At 33.6% G+C, this 19,631-nt stretch overlaps 1 protein-coding gene across 3 annotated transcripts in view; it reads left to right on the top strand.

The window, feature by feature from the left end:
* The window catches only part of LOC133190313 (uncharacterized), a 14,697-nt gene extending 1,010 nt beyond the window's left edge, over window positions 1-13,687 (top strand). Inside the window, exons 1-6 of one of the 3 annotated variants that reach the window (XM_061325859.1) lie at window positions 1-404; window positions 7,648-8,540; window positions 9,389-9,510; window positions 10,651-11,362; window positions 11,543-12,167; window positions 12,398-13,687. The exon at window positions 1-404 is cut by the window's left edge and continues 1,010 nt beyond it. In XM_061325859.1, the coding sequence (XP_061181843.1) occupies window positions 1-404; window positions 7,648-8,540; window positions 9,389-9,510; window positions 10,651-11,362; window positions 11,543-12,167; window positions 12,398-12,601 (2,960 nt within the window). In that variant the 3' untranslated portion in view covers window positions 12,602-13,687. Of the gene's footprint in view, window positions 405-7,647; window positions 8,541-9,388; window positions 9,526-10,647; window positions 11,363-11,542; window positions 12,168-12,397 lie in introns of all 3 variants that reach the window. The other 2 variants (XM_061325858.1, XM_061325857.1) reach the window with 2 other exon arrangements.
* The last annotated feature ends 5,944 nt before the right edge of the window (window positions 13,688-19,631 follow it).

The following is a 19,631-nucleotide window of genomic DNA, read 5'->3' as shown; positions in this document are numbered from 1 at the left end:
CTCTTAAAATGGACGATTGTGACCAGTCATTACGAGAATTACCGCCCAAGAAAAAGTCACGAGATGCAGGGAATATTTCCGTAATTGCAAAAATTGATATGAAGGCCGTCACAGCCGAAGACGTCGTAACTCCGAAAACTCAAGATGGTGAAGTGATTTTGGACGTGGAATGTGGCTCAAACAAGGCAATATTATTTTTATCAAAACTTTGTCAAGGAAGTAAAGGGCCATGTATATCATTTCAAGGAACATGGCTTACTCCTAATGAATTCCAATTTGTTAGTGGGAGGGAAACAGCAAAGGACTGGAAAAGGTCTATTCGTCACAATGGCAAAAGCATCAAATTATTAATGGCTAAAGACATCTTGACCATTACGCCAGGCAACACAAAGAGCGGGGAATCGGTAAGATTTTAAGTCATTTTTATCAGTGGACAAAAAGGCTTGTCGACGGAAATTCTTTGATTGAGATGTTTACACAATGTATTAAAGAATTTCTTTTTATGCTTAGTCTTTGTATTATGACACCACATGAGTACAGGAAATCGTAACTTGTTATTGTACAATATTTGTGTGAGAGGACTGATGAAATTCGGTGATATTCACTTTGTTAATGCTTTGTCTGACGATTTGGCGAAGCAGAAATAGATGTGTACGTGTTAAATGCGGCCGCCCGTTTCTTGCGATATGTCATGTGTAAACGAAATTTGATAAAAACATGTGTCGTGGCGCGCAAAAGCCACGCTTTTTATTTACAGTATTTATCAAAGGCATTTCAAAACAGGATGCGAGAACTTATACAAATAGATAAATACTACGGCATTATCTGTTTGAAATTTATTACCCCCATTTTCATTGTGTAAATTTACAATGGCGCGTACGGCTAATCTCGAGGCCGACTGGCCAGCAGGGGTGATATTGCGTGGGGTTCACATGTCATTCTTTAATTACAGTAATAAGTACACAAAAGTGTCAAAAACCTTCATTTATAGTTGCTGTTTTATTGTTACGAAAATCGGCACAGTTCAGAGTCGCACAGCAATTTTCTTAATGCCTCACCTTTGTATCATTAAAAGATTTTGTAACATTTTAAAACATTTTTACTCAGGCGGGTTTCCTTTTTTTGAGCTTTTTTCTTTTATCGATCTAGATTTTCAAAAAGGCGTAACGGGCGACATTTTCATAGAAGCGATTTAATGTAAGTTCGTCACGCTATTAGTTTTCACCAATAAAAGAAGTATAGTTTATTTAAGAAAGCCGATCCTTTTTTCATTTTAAATATTATTTATCGATTGTGTGTAAAGGCCCTATCGAGATAAACTACGTGTTTGCATTATTCTAGACGCACGTGCGAGTCGTTTAGGACAAGAACGTGTAGCAGTTATAATTTTTACGGCGATATTTATTTATGGCTGAGATTTTTTTTCTCTCTCTCTTGCTTTCCTGTTCGTGTGAAATTTCGCAGCTTGTAGCCCTCAATTTATATCACAATGCAAATTACACGACAGATGGACGAAGAGTTTATTTAATTTTTTCCGATAGCGATTTCTCTGTGTACCTACGTATTTCCAATCGATCTGAAGATCGAAGCGTGCGGCGAGACACACGATCTTATGAAGAAAGGGTGAAAGCGAACTTATACTTGAGGATCGTGACAAAGAATCTTACAAAATCAATATATCACAATTTACTTATTTACATATATACGCCAAAAAAATGTCCACAAATTATCACTTCTTGATATTTAATAACACTTGATTATGTACATACTTGTATAAGGAGACGTAAGTTTGAATGGAAAATGAAACTATTCGCAAAAAAAATTGCACCACTTCAGCAGCGAGATGCAACATGGCGCAACACGACTGCGAGAACCGCAACAAAATGTATTTTCATATAATTTTTCTTCGTTACACTCCGACGAAAGATTGATGACATTATGCCGTTGGGCAATCTTCATTGCTGTAGTATTTTGTGTAGAATTCTTTTCTTGCTGATAGACGTAAATCGAACTACGTATATTACAAAACAAAAACATTCTATTAATTAAACATGGGGATACGCTATGCGCAGTTTGGAAACTATGCGCTTCGGAGCTATTCGATACTTAATGGATGTGTGAGTCTCGCTATTATGACACGAGGATGATCTAGATTTACGACTATCAATAACCATCTGTATACTTTATGCTTTAAAAATAAAAAATAAATATAAAAAAAAAAATGAAAAAGGAAATCACCGAGGACAGAACTAAGTAACTCATGTTGAGATTGAAAATTTCAAACTAAGTGCGATTAGCTCCTGTACAAGCTCGTGACTACAAGCTATATATCTTTTGCTAGCGTTAAATTCAGACACTTTTAGAAAGACAATCTTTAAATTAAAAAAAAAAAGTACTGACACTGATTTTTTAACTATTGCGCGGGAAAATACACTTTGCCTCGACATTTGCAAATAATTGCAAATCGTGACGAAGGCTTACCCTCTTAAAAAGTTGTCCTGACGGAAAAGCGATATCAGCAGAATTGCACGCGCGAAGCTCTTTTTTCCAGACTTTCAAATGACGCAGATAACAATCAGTGGAAAAAATACACATATAACAAAAATCTTCTGCTATCAAAATAAACTCTTCTACTGTATCTAATGAAGTCTTGTGTCAACGAATTTTCAGTTTTTCTGCGAATTGTCGGAGCAATTATATGAAGTCTTTTCAAGTGATTGTCAATACTATGGCTACTGAATGTGACATACATGTAAATAGTTTTACTGTGAAAATTGGATCACATTCTTTATTTCAAGTCATAGGAAATCAACATGCATTCTATATATATATTTAAATTTTATGGAATTAATTGATACTTCATTAAAATCTTGCACATAAGTACGTTTTCTAAAAAGAAAAATATTGGTATTGTATTTTTTAACAGTAAAATTGTTTGAAGATGATTTCTTGAGTTTCTACCCTTAAAAAAAAAAAAAAAACAAGATGAGTTTTTGTAACGAGAGGGAAACCACGATGATTTGCGACTTCATAATTGCAAGTTGAACAATTGATTGTTTATCATCTTAATCACACCCGGAACAATTTATTCCGTTTTCCGCCCAGCATTAGTTGACGTCCAATGCCTGCCGGAAAGACGACAAGATGTATTACGGAAATAGATATGAACGCGGAAGATAGAATTTACGGATATAAATTTCGCACTTCAAACACAATTTTTAAAGTAATGCATTTTTATATATATATAAACTTTATTCATAAATATTTTGTTATATTTTACAACTATTTAATTCCAATTTTATTTTTTTAAAGAGGGGAAAAAACATCGGCAAATCTTCTATTATAATTTTTATCACCCCCAGTATTAATTTTTCGATCTTTCAATGTTCGCTTGTTTTGACCGAATTGGGCGAAAAAATACCGTGGGGACGCGAGCTTTTATATTGACGGAGAAAGCGAATCGGTTTTTACAAGACCTCTCTGAACATTTTCGATAATCGAATCCATTTAGAACGGAAACACAATTATGGAGCGAGAATTTAATCTTTTATTTATCCACGGTCCGTCCCCATGTTTCAGGCGTCATATCAGAAAATGCACGCGAAGTTTTAGATTACTCATTAAGTTCAACACGCACCTCTAGTATATATATGACTTCTGGGGCCACTTCATGCAGCTGTCGTCTTATATTAAATTATTAATGCGGCGCATATTTTTTTGCTTTTTGCACGAAATATATGTTTTTATATATTTTGACATTTTATACTGATATGCTGACGGCCTATAAAAGCGGAAAACTAAAAATCAAGTTTTTACATGAAGAAAAGAAGATTTTCATAATTCCTTATTAAATTTCCAAAATCTGTGATTAAGCGATCGATTTATCCATGATTATTATCTCTTCGTGTTTGGCTAGCGGCCAGGAAAAAAGCAACGCTAATTTCACAACAGGAAAAAAATCTTGTTAGGATTGAAATTTGTCATGAAAATGTAAAACTTTATACTTTATTTTATTCCGGTAACGAACACGGAATTTTTTTTATCTATTTTAATTTGACTGTAAAAACACCAAATTGAATACGACACGTCACGCTTTTTCACGCGATGCTTAGAAACCAACAACGACTTCCTGTGGTATGTCGATTTCACAAAAGAAAAGCTTTAAACGAGAAAACGGTGTTATGTTAGCTTTCATGGTAATGATATGTATACATTCGTGTTTGTTTGATTTTCGTAATGCCGGCGTTCATAGAAAAAAAGCTGTTTAATTTATTGATTCGAGACAAGAACAAGACAACACCCATACCAATTGTACTTAGCTAGTCACGAGAAAGAAAACATGCAAAACAAAAAGATATTCTATAATCAAGTTTTAATAATAATAATAATGATAAAAAGAAGCTTTTATTTATAATTTTGACACTTAGAAGTAAATGCTCTTTAAAAAATAATGACTTAGAATTGAAGAGAATATCGTGGAAGCCAATTATATCCCGAATTCCAATTCTATAAATTCTCCTTCTTCCGTATCGTGTAATTTTCTACCGCTCTCGTAAAGCCAGTGCGTATTATTTCACCACGACTTGCTTGTAATTGATGATATTTATAAAATTATTGCACGGAACAGGCCTACGTGCATTGGGAAATGTAAGTGCCTAATAAATAAATATTTGCAACGACGAAAGACGGCGGCAGAATATCGCCGTTTTCGCTCTCTGACCAAGAATGCTGAAATTGATTGTACAATCGAATCGTGGAAGCTTCGTTTTCTTTTGTTTCCACCTTAGAAAACTCGGATCACGGCGCTCTATCGAATAGTACGTAATTATTTGAAGATACGAACCATCGAATGACGCACTTTACTTCACAAATCAGACACGATTTCTCACTAGCACATATTAAAAAATATGGCTTGTTTACGGAATTTCTCTCGTCTGACGGCGCAGAGACGAAACTTGAAACATACCTATTTCTATCATAACTTGTTCCCCAAAGTATAAGTAAAATAGGCAATAAAATCATTTCATTTCGTACTCTTTTCGTACGTTTAATTATGGAAGAAAAAGGTATAAAAAAAAATAAAAGTAGTATATAATTTACTTTTTAATGTGAAAATTGTGGTAAAACTGTGGAACTTTAGGATGTTTGATTTTTTTTTTTTTTTTTTTTTTTGGTTTTGTTTTGGTCGTAGACTTCGTCTATAGGGGAGTTGTTGAACGAAGACCTTTTTTCCGATGCCTTCTAATTGATCCCCGACACGCACGATAGGTCTTATCGAGTTGATTGATAACGTAATATTCCCCCATAATCCAGATAGATTGGGTTCTATTTCTTTTGTATTGACCGCGTTTCAAAAACGGAACTCGATTAGATATCGCGACACGCTATAAAGGCATTGCACATTGATAAAAAAAGACCCTAAGTCGACATGACGATAAACTAAAATAGCTTAAAGAGAGACAAAAGATTTATAAAGTTTTAAAATTGTATAATGTTATTCATTATATATAAACCAATAAACGTTCACAAAGAAAAAAAAGCGAGAACATCCTTAATTTGTTAGAAAAAAGACCTTACGACAAAGAACATTTGCCTTTCACGGAATAAAAACTGTTTAATTATAGATGTGTTCAGGGTCTTCATGACGTACTATATAGCATATGTTTATCTACATAAATTATTATTTAATTTTCCCCACCTCTATGAGGCTTAATGTTACACAGTTTGAATGTAAATCCGTTTACAGGGGTCGCTTGTAATATATCGAGCGATCGATTGCGCCTCTAGTGGAAACTAAGTCGCTTTTCATTGTTAGGATTGCGCCGTTTTCTGGTCTTCAATCGCGACATATTATCGCTTGGAAGACATTAAATGACTTAAACACAATAAGTAATACTATTTTTAATGGTAAATGAATTACGACGTCATCCAATGAAAAAGGCTGAAATCATTAGTCTTCCGAGAGATGTACTTTTTGTGCTGAAAAAGCTTTTCTGTATTTTTCCGTCTGGTTTCGCTGCAGATTAAAAGACCTAGACTTGTTTATTTTGTTCAAACATCGTGAGCGATGATGACGAGAACATGAACAAGGCAAGCATGGCCTTTTTAGAAATGAGTCAAGCGAGAAACGCTTACGGAATTGATGGATTTCTTTCTAAAATTCTGTAAATTATTGGGTGCATCCTCTGAAAGAAGTGTTGTTTTATTTTTATTATTGTATACTTTGAACAAAAGCTACAGTGTTACGCTCTCATAATAAACCGGAAGGCGAGCGAGGACAAATTATGGTAGCAGACGGATAGACGTGTAACACCAACGCGGTTTTTTTTTTATTCCTGGCGCGAAAAAAAGGTGTCGCGCGCTTTTCTCTTCAGACCGGCGGCAATATTGATTTGAAAGAAAATGATAGATTTAAATTTGGCTTTCGAGTCTCATTTACCTGTTTAAATTCTCCGCTAGGGATGAAATTTATATACGATGATTTATCACACGCAAATAAATACGTGACGATCTAATTTAAACCACCGAATTCTTCTAATTTTTCGCCGTCGCAAATGATTATATTTCGTAAGATTGTGTACGAGAACCGGTAATTGAAGCTTGTGGGTTTAATTGTGTGAATAGAACCGATTCGTAACAGCTTCAAGATAGAGTTGTTATAAATAATTTAAAAATAGACACAAATCGTATTTTATTTAAACCCGGATCGAAGCTTTGTTTGAAGAGATCGCTAAACAGAGAAATGACTTTTTTCGTGAATTTGCCTCGACAAAACTATACACATTCGATAAAAAAACCAATTGACTTAAAGGATATGAAATGACGCGCGACACGAACTGAGACGACGAGATAATAATCAATGCGAGCAGCGAGACCACAAGATTATCGGAGGCCAGAGCGACGTACCTAATGTAAAACAGAATCGAAAAATGAAAACAAAATACCAATTCAACATCTTTCATATTAACACCAATAGCTCATGAGAGGAAAAAGCTTCAAAATATAAGATGGCAAAACTGATGTTTCTTAAGTTGAAAATGGAGGGGGAAAATAAAATAAACACGTGTGCAGTTATGTTTCATAGACCGAAGAGAAACACCGGATGTGAAATAAAACGAGATTTTTACCAGTTTCACATCTGTCGTCGATAGTTGTGGTTCAAGTTTTATGCTAATAGTTTCGGCAGACGCGGGCTTGCATTTCAATATTAAATTATCTACACGTCGCAGGCCATGCATTAAAATATACACGTCACTTTTAGATAAGACATGTTAAAAGAAGAAAAAACATTATAAGCAAAGAAATGTTGTACTTTAAACTTGTTTTGCATAATGAAATAATTAAGTGTAATTATAGCACGGTAAATGATATAAGCAACTTTCCGTAAATATCCACTTTTGTTGATCTGATCATCCTTATATCTCATCTGTCACTGCGGAAATGTCAAAATTGGCTGTCATGGCAACTAAGGATATTGGAAAATGCTTTGACGTATATTGTTAATTTTTAATTATTGTATTACCCCTGTATACGATGTTGCAATTTTCTTCAACCCATATTGACTCAATTAAGTAATGATTAAGTTTAGGACTGCTAAGAAGAATAGAAATATTAATCAGTAGTTCTTGTATCTTTCTTCAAACACAGATACCAAAGAAAAAATCAAAGTTGAATTTAGACAAGAAGAAACCCAGTGACGAAAAGGTGGGAAATAACGAAATGAAAAATGACACTGAAGGAACATTTACTGAGGTGGAAAATAAAGAAAATGTTCAAATAGAAAATAAAAGTTGCAAAGATACAGACGATCTGAAAAACGAAACCGTCCAGTCGGCGATAGACGACAACAAAACAGAGGAGAGCTGGGAAGGCGGAAGTGACACGACTGAGCCAGTCGATTACGATTTCGACAAATGCGGGTTTGACGAAGAAACATCGAACATAATCTCAGAATGCGACGCTATTAAAGCCGTAGCCAAATTAAAAACAGAAGACGTGGACCAAGCAAAATCAAAGTCCGTCGTCTCAGATGAAGTCACTCAGAAAATAACTCCATCAAACCCCGATAAAACTCTACAGAAAGAAGGGAATGACTCGGAGCGGAAAGCGCAAAGTTTTGATTGTAACCACATTTCAGCTAAAATCAATGGTGGAAAAAACGAGAGCAAAAGCGAAACGTGTTCAAGTGATAACAAACCAAGAGATAATGATGTTTCTGATGAAACCAAATGCTTTTCGACGGAAAAGGCGAAACAAATCTCGGCCATTCCTGTCCTGAAGATAAAGAAAAGAAGGATCGCTAAAAAAAATAAGACGAAAGGTCCGGACATAAAACATCCCAAAAGTGTTATGACGGAGAAAATTAGAAAAAGAAAGCGTAAATTGTCAGTATCGACCCCCGAATTTGCTAAATATACTGAAGGCGAGAAACTTGCGTCAGAAGATGGCGACAGGGGAGAAAGCTACGGGAAACAGGCAGACGACAGCTTAGGACCAAGCGACAAAAACGACAACAGTGTTTCAGCAAATGACAGAATTAGGTATAAACAATTATATTATCTGTTGAAGATAGCTACATTGCTTTTGAGTAGGATGAAAGACGTCATATAGGACTGACTTTTAAACTTCTCAAATTGCTTTAATCATATTTTAAAGATATCAACACCAAGTTCGAAGGGACAAAAGAAAATAGCTTGAGTAGATTTAGGTATACACAGAAATTTTAAAACAACATACATGTCTAATTTTAGGAAATGGATTCGACGAATATTGACATTTTACGGAAAATAAGGAAATACTTTCAACCAAAAACATGTAACGACGAAAGAATTTTAGGCCTCGTAGAATTAAATTTCCTCGAATGTCCTTTGGGATTGGATTACAAAGATTACTGAAACGTACATTTCTGAAATGGGTTTGACATATATCACGTTCATAATGATAAAAAGATGGTGAATGCTTGAGTCGACAGGCATGCACACGCGTTTTATCGCCTAATTGTTTACCCCATTTTGGTACACTCAAGTGCGACAGGCAATACTTCTTTCCTCGTATGACACTTTTTATAGCAGAATGCAAATAACATTTAACGTAATATTTTAGACTTTCAAAATTGTTCAAAGCTTATGTTTCCTCGTAGCTAAATAGGGACATTAGTTTATGTCTGTAATGTAAATTTATTTAAGGTGATTTAAAAAGCGACGTAAAATGACTCGACTACACGCTTTGTTCCTAACCTAATTTTAGTGTATCATTTTTATTGCGCATTTTCTATGCGATAAATGATGTTCGGAATACTTGCGATTTAGACACATTTTATTGCTGGCATAAATAAAATATTCTTTAATATATATACACCTGATGTATAATATTGATGGCTTTGTTGTAGTTGTCCTCGAGAGTCGAGACTTGGAAGCATAATTAATCAACTACGAGAGAGCAAAGAAAAAAGAAAATCGGATAAAACTGACGACGATGTTCCCGACGGCGAAAACAATACAACAGAAAAAGGTATTAAAAGAGAGCGTTCTGCTTTAATCACGATTTATTTGAAATTTAATATAAGCGAAAAAGAGAGGTATTTACTAGGGCTTGTCAAATATGAAAGAGCGCCGATTAACAGATAATATCATTGACAATGTGGGACGTTCCGACACACGTGCTCGCCACTGATATTGGAAACCCCACGTGCTTTCATTGTTGCGTGCCTTCTATATCGGGCCGCGTACTTTGTGGCATGCCTGTTTCCAAAATTGCACTATCACGCTTCATCATTTTCAAAGGAGAGAGTCTGAGGTCGTGTATTTGTTTTTAAATTTGTTTTTATTTTTTTCCCCAAAAAACTTTTTATTTTAATAGGCTTTTTTTTTCTGAAGTCAAAATTTATTTTAATTTTGTTTTTTTTTTTTTTTTAAATCATAATGGAGAGGTGATCACCTGCGTATTTAGTAGTAGTGCACGGTACGGCATTGTGTTCGCTCAGCAGAGATTGTAAAATTTCTTATAACCATGCTTTTGTTGCTCTATTGATTTATTGAGCTGATGGTTGAAACGCACGGAAGAAATAAATCGAGCTTTAAAGACCGAACGACCTTGGTAAACCCCGATCACACGATAAATTGCTTAAGCGATCGAACTATTTGCTACTCCACAAAATGCTTCTTATTACCTTTTTCCCTAAATTATTTTCAGACAAAGTGGGTGATCATATTCTCGGATTATGAATTAGGAATGGATAAATAATTACTAGGCATCCAATCAGCGATTTCTTTTCTATTGGTTCCGTTTATCAAATTGTGAAAACCTCGATTGAAATATCTAAAATTACTTTCTTTGAAACGATTTATACACGAAAAATGCATTTGACAAATATTTTTTAAATATTTTGAATTAACCGATTGGTTATGAATGTTAAATGCCACACAGTTAATGAAAAATTTATTGTGTAAAAAATCATGAATTTTTAAAATATTTTTTTTATTAAGAAAATTCAACAAGCTTATAAATTTTCACCTGTAATTTTAAATCACTTTCATTAAAAAATAAATAAAATATAAAGGAATTCCACGAACTTCTGGATCAACCCTCGTATTTAAATAATTACTAAATGAAAATACAGAATTCATGCTTCTAATTATCATTTTACAGGAGGAAAGTTAGGAAATGTTAACATTCCTAGTATAACATCTGAAACAAAGGATGCAGAAAATGGCGGGAAGAAAATAGGTGCAAATCGGGAGAAATCTCCTCGTAAACATAATCAAGTGAAGCGTTCGCCCTACTTCATGAAAAAGGAAGCAAAACAAAAGTATCTGGAAATATTTGAGAGAGATACAGGGGTTTCAAGTACTCCAGGAAAAGATGAAGCTCCAGCAAAAAACAGCCCAGAGAATAAAACACATCCGGAATCCCGTGTCACGAAGGAAAAGGAATCTACTTCCGTTTCAGGTCCAGATCACACAAAAAGCTTGTCAGTTACCCATACGGAGAAAATTGACGAAAATAGAAATCAGTATAAGCTATCTAACACGTTTAGTATTGATAGCATCATATCATCAAGCCAAACTATGACAAACAAATCTCCTGCATTTGAATCAACGAAAAAAGCTATACCAGCAATTTCTATTCCTAGCACCACCCCATCATCTAAAATCACCCTCTCAGAACACAGTCCCACAGATTATAATGTTTTCAGCAGATCGCCGAATTCTACGTCACCTAACAGAACTAATTCACCTCTCTCACGAAAAGACCATATTCTTCAGAGAACTGGCAGTCCCCGGAATGGGGTACGTTCACCACAGTCCAGTCATACCGACCATTATAACGAGTATATGAAAACCCTTGCTGCAACGTATTCCTTGTAAGTTGACAAAATTTCTCTTGTTTTTCCATTATCCAGGAAGTAAATTACTGTTGTTTGCATATTCAGTTTAATATAATCTTGAAAAGAAAAAAAGAGAAAATTCTTGATTTATAAGAATCTTAAACATTTTGATTAGTTGGAAGAGTACTTGAGTATTGTTTTGTCTTTCCACTGTAGGCTACCAAGTCCAGCGTTCTATGACCACTACTTCAGATCTCCAGAAATCCCTTTTCATCCAGGATACGTACATCCGTATATGTTTCCCGCCTTCACAGAACACAGTCATCATCTTGAATCATTCGCAGCTGCGGCACGTCCGCAGACGATCAAATCAAAGTCAGTGACGTCACCAAAAGTCGCTTCACCGGCAGTATTAGATTTGACTCGATTACCGCATAATATTGCACCTCCATTCCATACCACAAATAGCTCCACGACGAGTCCTGCTGTATCAAAAAAAGCGGTAAAACGACCACCAGTGTCGTCCGAGTCAGTTTTGGATTTATCCGTCAAACGTCCAAAGCTTCATTCAAATAGCATTTTTGACATTCCAAAGTGCAATATTGAAAGTCCCTTCAATAACAATGCATATCGTCTGCATCAAGAGCTGTATGGCTCGGAGCGAAGCGGACACCTTCTGTCAGATTCAAAACACGTACACCTCAGCAGTGGAAAGGTGTCGAATCTTAATGGATCCTCTTGTCTTTGTGCTGAAAACAGTTCAAAGGACATCCGAAATTGGTCAGTTGAAAGAGTTGGACAGTTTTTGAGAAGTCTGGAGGGTTGTTCCTCCTACGTTAAGGTAATTAACCAATATGGCAGTATGCTCAATGCGAAACTTACTACCGATATCTTCATACAGTTTATATTGATATGTTGAGTTCTCTGTATCTCGTCATATGATTTTACGATTGCCCTAACTTCTGAAGCTGGGTTGAAAATCGCCAAGTTCTGATACTTTACTGGTACTTTAATTCATACCATGAAAAATTTCTTAAAAATAATTTTCAATGAATGAAATTTATTTTTCAGGTTTTCCATGAAAGCAGAATATCCGGGAAATACTTACCTCTCTTGACAACTGATCAGCTGGTGCTTCATCTCGGTATGAAGGACAAGCCTGCCAGAATCCTCTGTGAGGCCGTCACGAACAAGGTGCTAGAACTGCGTAAATACTCCATTCCATGTGCATACTGCAAAACGAAGAATGACCTGCAGTCTCGTGTTTGTTTTTAGAATGTTTATAGTAAAATTGTACTTTTTAGATTTTTTTGTTTGTTTCTTTTTCTTGAATATTTCAATGATCTCTAAAAATGGCGACAATCGCAACAATCATTGTATTACGAAAAATGCACAATGAAACCTTCAGTGTGGTAGAATTTAACGTGATATTTGTTTAAATGAGGATAGACATTGTGATTTTGTTAGCAGTGTAGTGATGGTGTGTGTTTTAAGAGATTTAAGTGAATATTTTTGGTGCTGATACAACAATAGAGTGCTAATGATGTGGGGAAAAAATAAATAAGTTTTTAGAGCTCCAATATCAAATTGTAAGCCTATTTATAAGTCGTTTTTGTCTTTTTTTAGTCGACATTAAGGAACTTGTTTCACCTATAAATTCTCGATCAATGCTTCTTTGATACGCGTTTAAGACAATAATGAACAATTTGTAGCAGTATCGATTATTGTCTTAGTTTAATAGACTTAGAACGGTGTTCATTACAACGGAAATGCAATATCCCTAACTAAGTTTGGTCACAATGACGCAGGTACTATTATTATATATATTGGCAGCAGATAAAATTGAAGCACGCAAATCATTTCCAAATGAAAAAAAAGTTTTATAATTCATTATTTTACCTTTTAAAGGTACTGTCATATGTTCCGTAGCATTTTAAAATGTTTAATAAAAAAAAATTAATAATAAAATTGCATTTTCTGATTCCTTGCAGTTTTATTCTTATCATTATTCAGAAAAAATGAAATCCACTATATACACAGTGTATGACTATGCAAGTAATTAAAGGGGGAGAACCTACTTCAAATGAAATCCGTGTATAGTTGTAGAGTCGTAGATGTGTGAGAAGGATTAATACTATGTTGACATTCTTTTTGACATATTCCAGATTGTTTGGAATTTGTACCAGAACTAGTAGATACATGTACATGTTGTCATGTGTGTTATAGTGAGCGTCATGCTGATATGTTGAAAATGTTGTGTCTTTAATCGTATATGTATATGCAACAAAAATTAAGTACAAAACTTGATTGTTATTTGACAGAAAAAACATTGATGTTGACAATAAAGATTAGAGACTATAACTGTGCTTTGTTTTTAGTTTGATACGCTGCTTACAAAATCGTTCTGTTGGTAAAATTAAACCTTACGTAACATTTATTTTTTTATTATCAAAGGTTGAAATTATCGGAAAATTACTGCCTGTACATGTGTTGAGCATTAAAAGATGTATGGCTGCTTAAAATTTTATTTAAAATAGATAATTAAAATAATAAGGAAGAAAACTATTATTCAACATAAATGCGAAATTTTTTAAAACTCTTTTTTTTCTTCCTGATCCTTTTTGTGGATTTGATCAGAACAATGGATTCCTTCCTGATCAGCATTAGTGATTTACTAACAATAATTGAATCTAAGTGAAATCTCAAATTTGGATTGAATATATCACTTTTCGTCATTTTTATTTACAATTTTATATGATAAGGTTTCCCTGTTTCTTGAACTTGCCGTCCCTAGTGAAAAAATGTCGTGATTCATCTATACTTATAAATTAATAAGTTTTGCAAACAAACTCCGAAACAGGTGCACCAGAGTTCGTACTTACTCCTCTGACAATACCCTATATACAAGATGATGTCCGTAAACTATATTCAGATTTCACTCGCATAGTAAGTGTCGCACATTAAATAAAAAGTCTACTTTTATTTTCTATAAACAGCCATGAAATAGCAAAAACGTGAGTACGGTGGCGTTTCCGGTTGGCGGATCTAAGTTACTGGCAGTTTTTAATGAAACTGACAACAAGCAATCGTTTATTTATTTCATAAAACGTCATCACTTTATTATTCAATCAAAACTGGATTTAAAGATGTAAAAGAAATAAGTTGTGATATCCGATTAAAAAGGGAAATGTGCAAATTATTTTCGTCATTCGCCAATCTTAATATTGACGGAAGCTTCTAGAACATCATATAGCATTGAGCCCGATGTTAAAAAGAAAAACGAGGCGATTGTAGCTGCATGAACGTAAAAATAGCTTTTGTGTGAATGGTCATTGAAATAATGGTAAATCATTGATAACACTATAAGTTGTGAATATATTTATATATCGAAAGACTATTACATATATGTAGTAGGTTTTTCTATAATTAATCTATCGGTAAAATATGTAAATTTATCGGTAAAATTTGTATTTTCCTTACTGAGAGCATCGTGGCAACGAACCCGAAGTACAATTTGTACTTCGTAATAAATAGAGGATATTCAATGTTTTGTAGATGAATATGGAATTTATTTCACGAGTGGGACAGGATTTTTTGATATTTTCACGAGTGCGAAGCACGAGTGAAAATATAAAAAAAATCCTGTCTCACGAGTGAAATAAATTCCATATTCATCTACAAAACATTGAATTTTCTGTTTATTACATTTTCTTTGATTTTTTCCTTTGCCTCTGTCTTTTCATAACACAGCAAAAGGCTTGACGTCATAGTTGAGCGGTTGAGACGTCATAGCTTAGCAGTTGTGTGATTGAAAACATTACATAGCATGGATTTTAGCAACATATTTGGGAAGAAATTTGCAGTTTTAGCTCTATCAAGATGCGTAGTTACTATCTCTATCTTATGACAGGCCAGAAATTATTTTTTACTTACTTTGATATCCTTTCACACTGTGAGAGAATATCATTTTGGGATCCTTTCACACTGTGAGGGAATATCACTTTTATTCAATAAATAAATCACAGTATTTCACTGTTGAAAATGTAATAAACTTGCTTATATGAAAGGAGAAAATTAATGAATAAGGTATTGTTCAAATATAATTAAAGCTGTGAAATTTTGTGCTTTAATCAATACATTTCAGTTTTTTTTTCTGAATACAGTCTTTTGTATCAAATACTCGGCCTATTCATAGGGCGTTAAACAGCTAATTTTTACACAGGTACTTGGGTCTTGGTATATAAATATGTATGTACCGGGTACCTTATTGATATGTCAAAAAGGTAAAGTACATTTTTTACATATCAATAAGGTGCATACATATTTATAAACCAAGACCCAAGAACTTGTGAACCCCCCCCCCCCCCCGGGCAAAAATCAATTTATCAATAAAATTGTGCATATTCACTCCCTTTATCCTTGGCGGAAATGAAATAAGAGCATCTGAAGTACAGTATCCACAACATTGTATAACAGGTTTCACAATAAATGTCAATTAAATATTGTTATTTTCAAGATTTTACAAAAAGGGCGGTGGGGTGGGGGTGGAGACGTACATTTACTTCCTGTGGGATTTTGAACAAAGTATTCCTTCTATACGCCTGTAGGCTGTCAGTAGAAACTACAATATATTTTCTGTCGGTAGTGGTGTAAATTCAATTCCCTGCGCTTGCGCGGGATTTCGTCTAGTGGTATTTGATATGTGGGGCTCGGAAATGAATAATATCGTAAATATTTTCTCTAGATTGCACATATAATATTATGTTGCATTTAATAATTGATTTGAAACAACTTGTAGCAGCTTTGTTGAAAAAATAAAAGGAGGACTTTTTATAAAACAGTTTTTTAATAGAAAAAAAAACAAAACAAAATTACAGAAAAAATAAGATCCTATTTAATTGTAAGTAAAATGACTCAACAACAAGTTGAATTATTTTATGCCATACATGTATATAGATCTTTAATATTCTTGTCTAACAGTGTATATGTAAAGGAAAAACAAACTTCTCGATTTTTTGCTAAGAAAGAAAAAGTCTAAATGGCTGAATAAAATTACTACTTCTAAGCATTCTCCGATTAATAACAACGGAGTGAATCATATTCTCTTTACCGATATGGTGATGTCGCTCATTTAACACAGATAGATGATACATGCATCACTTATTCCAGTAATTTTTTTGTTGTTAAAATATCTTATTAAACAGTATCAATACAGGACAAGTTATTCCAACTTAGATTTCCTCTCCAACAAAAAGAAAATGAATATATATTAAGACACATGATATACAAACAAATACAATTTTGTATATAATTATTCCAGTATAAAGTACGAAGAAATAAGGTAGTAAAAAGAGAGCAAAGAGAAGGAAAGGTTATGTGTTGGAAAAATTACGAATGGTTAAGCTAGTCAATCGAATTTTTTTTTTTCTTTTTTTCAAATCTATTTATATATATACCTTTGACGGTGTTCATATTATTTATGTGAGTCACGTTTGGGTCCCTAATAAGGATTGTTTCAAAGTCTAGAATTCTTATTTTAATACTTATGGTATGAAATACGTGTTCATTTATTATATTCGAATGAGGGATATCACCTATACGAATTGGTGAACTCATTCATTAATTTTGAGAAAATGATGTCAGCGACTCCATTGCTGATGCTATTTATTTATTTATTTTTTGGAATAGGTGATACCACTCTTTTATTTTTAAATATATCACTGATTCGATCGGTTATAATACTTATTCGAAGGCCTGAACTGGAATTGTCAATAAGTTCTTTAAGGAGGGATTCTTCTCATAAGAACACTTATTTCTTATATTTAAAAATCAATGAAATTTTCACAGAATCAAGAAGACCATAACACTAAGTGATGGTATCAGTTAGATTAAATTTGACCGTTTTATATTAGAGGCAAGGTCAGGTCAAGGTTAGTACCTTTTCCCTGGACATTAAGAATAAAAAAAATACTGTTGCCAATCATGCGATGCCTACTTCTATTTCAATAAGTTAAATGTTTTTCTTTTTGCATAAAGAGATATTACCATATAGGGTCTATAAGATGATATTATCAAATTGACATAATTAATTTAACTAAAATGGATATTGGCTAATCCGAATTTTCTCTATTTTTCTTAAAGTTTTAAGATATTTTAGTTATTTTGCTTCCTATATTTAAATTTTTCTTATTTTCACAAATGGTAAAGTTGTCACATAAAGATACAAAATGATATAAAAACAAAAAAGTTTTGACCGTTTACTAAGAGAGAAAAACACTTTTTACGGATTTTTGGCTCAAATCTGAACTTAGATTGGAAGCTTTTAAAAGCTAACATAATTGTAGTTTGTTTGGAAAATCATATTTATTTGATATTTAGTCCCTTATTATTAATTTAACTTACATTTAAAAATTTTCTCCAGGTCTTTGATTGTGTAAAAATTATAACTAAATTCATTGTTCTATAATTATTTTGAGAGGCAGAAAAGAAGATATTTTCAAACGCCGCCATTCCGCCAAAAATATAGTCCCTGCTAGATTTCAAACTCAGTTTACCATTTCTACTTAAAGTTGTACAATTGTGATGAGGAAAGAAAAATATGATCTTTTAATCTCTTACATCTAAATATATAAAACATATAAGCAAATATACTTTGAATATTTCATCTAGTCAGAAACCAGACAAGAATCCCTCCTTAAGTGATGTTATCTATTTATCTTTAATGACATCTTGCTCGAAAGTTTGAAAAATAAGGACTATCATTTGACAATTTCTCAACGAATAAATGTCGCGAAGGACGAAATTGCTGTTGCAGTTATAACTCATAGAATACCCGACTGTTTCATTTGAAACTGCACACTTCATTCATATCATTGAAGAACAAAAATAAGTAAATAAATAGATAAATAAATAAATAAGAATTTAAAAAAAAACTCAGAAAAGAAACAAAACGGATCATTTCAAAGCAATTGAAATAAACAAACAATAACAAGACAAGCACAAGCAAAATCTTAGACGCTTGAAATAAAAGATACCACAGAGTCAGACACATCTGTTTCATATTTGGATATTTTACGAGAAAAAGACGTTAATGGTATTCTAACAACAGAGTTTTATGATAAACGTGATGATTTTAACTTTTCAATCGTCAACTTCCCTTACTTATGCAGCAATATACCCTCATCACCTTCTTACGGGGTTTATATCTCTCAGTTAATTCGATACGCAAGAGCATGCTCTACGTATGAACAATTTCTAAATCGAGGTAAGTTATTGACAAACAAGTTTTTGAAACAAGAATATTAGCAGTCTCGTTTATAGTCGTCATTTCGTAAGTTCTATGGTTGATACAACGACCTTATCAGCAAATACAATTTATCATTAAGTCAAATGCTGACTGATGTTTTTTTTTTTTTGTTTTTCATACAAATTGTTAGGTCATTATTTACAGCTAAATTGACGGATTTTCCCGTTATTTACCAATCATGACAAAGAACACACCGGTCGGCAGAGGATGCTCACTCCTCCATGGCTCTTGATCCCACCTATGTTTTTGGAAGTCCGTGTTTGCTCTTCTCCCGATTTGTATTGTTTTAATGGAGTTTGAGCGTTAATGCTGTTCGTTATCTCCACAGAGTCTGACACATCTGTTTCATATTTGGATATTTTACGAGAAAAAGACGTTAATGGTAAATTAACAACAAAGCTTTATGATAAACGTGATGACTTTAACTTTTCAATCGTCAACTTCCCTTACTTATGCAGCAATATACCCTCATCACCTTCATACGGGGTTTATATCTCTCAGTTAATTCGATACGCAAGAGCATGCTCTACGTATGAACAATATCTAAAACGAGGTAAGTTCTTGTCAAACAAGTTGATAAAACAAGAATATCAGCAGTCTCGTTTATTGTCGTCATTTCGTAAGTTTTATGGTCGATACAACGACCTTGTCAGCAAATACAATTTATCATTAAGTCAAATGCTGGCTGAGGTTTTTCATACAAATTGTTAGGCCATTATTTACACACTGAATTGTCGACGGATTTTTCCGATATTTCTCGATCATGACAAGGTGCACAAAGCGTGAAGAATCTTGTTTTTAAATTACTACATTGAGCTACTAAATGTAAAGTTACACTTTTTTAAAAAATCAATAAGAAATACGAATTTATAATTACAGTCATGGCATTTTGCTAGTTAGACTTAACTAGAACAACGGTTTTTAAGCATATGCACTTTGGTAAAGTGAGGTGCACAATTTAATCTGGACTATACTGGCACACGACATCGCAGATACTTA

This window comes from Saccostrea echinata, unplaced genomic scaffold, assembly GCF_033153115.1.
Source record: "Saccostrea echinata isolate AGI-Se365-2 ecotype Australia unplaced genomic scaffold, CSIRO_AGI_Sech_v1 ptg000022l, whole genome shotgun sequence".
NCBI lineage: Eukaryota > Metazoa > Mollusca > Bivalvia > Ostreida > Ostreidae > Saccostrea > Saccostrea echinata.
Note: the sequence above shows the minus strand (reverse complement) of the source record. Positions and strands in the feature narration are given on the sequence as shown.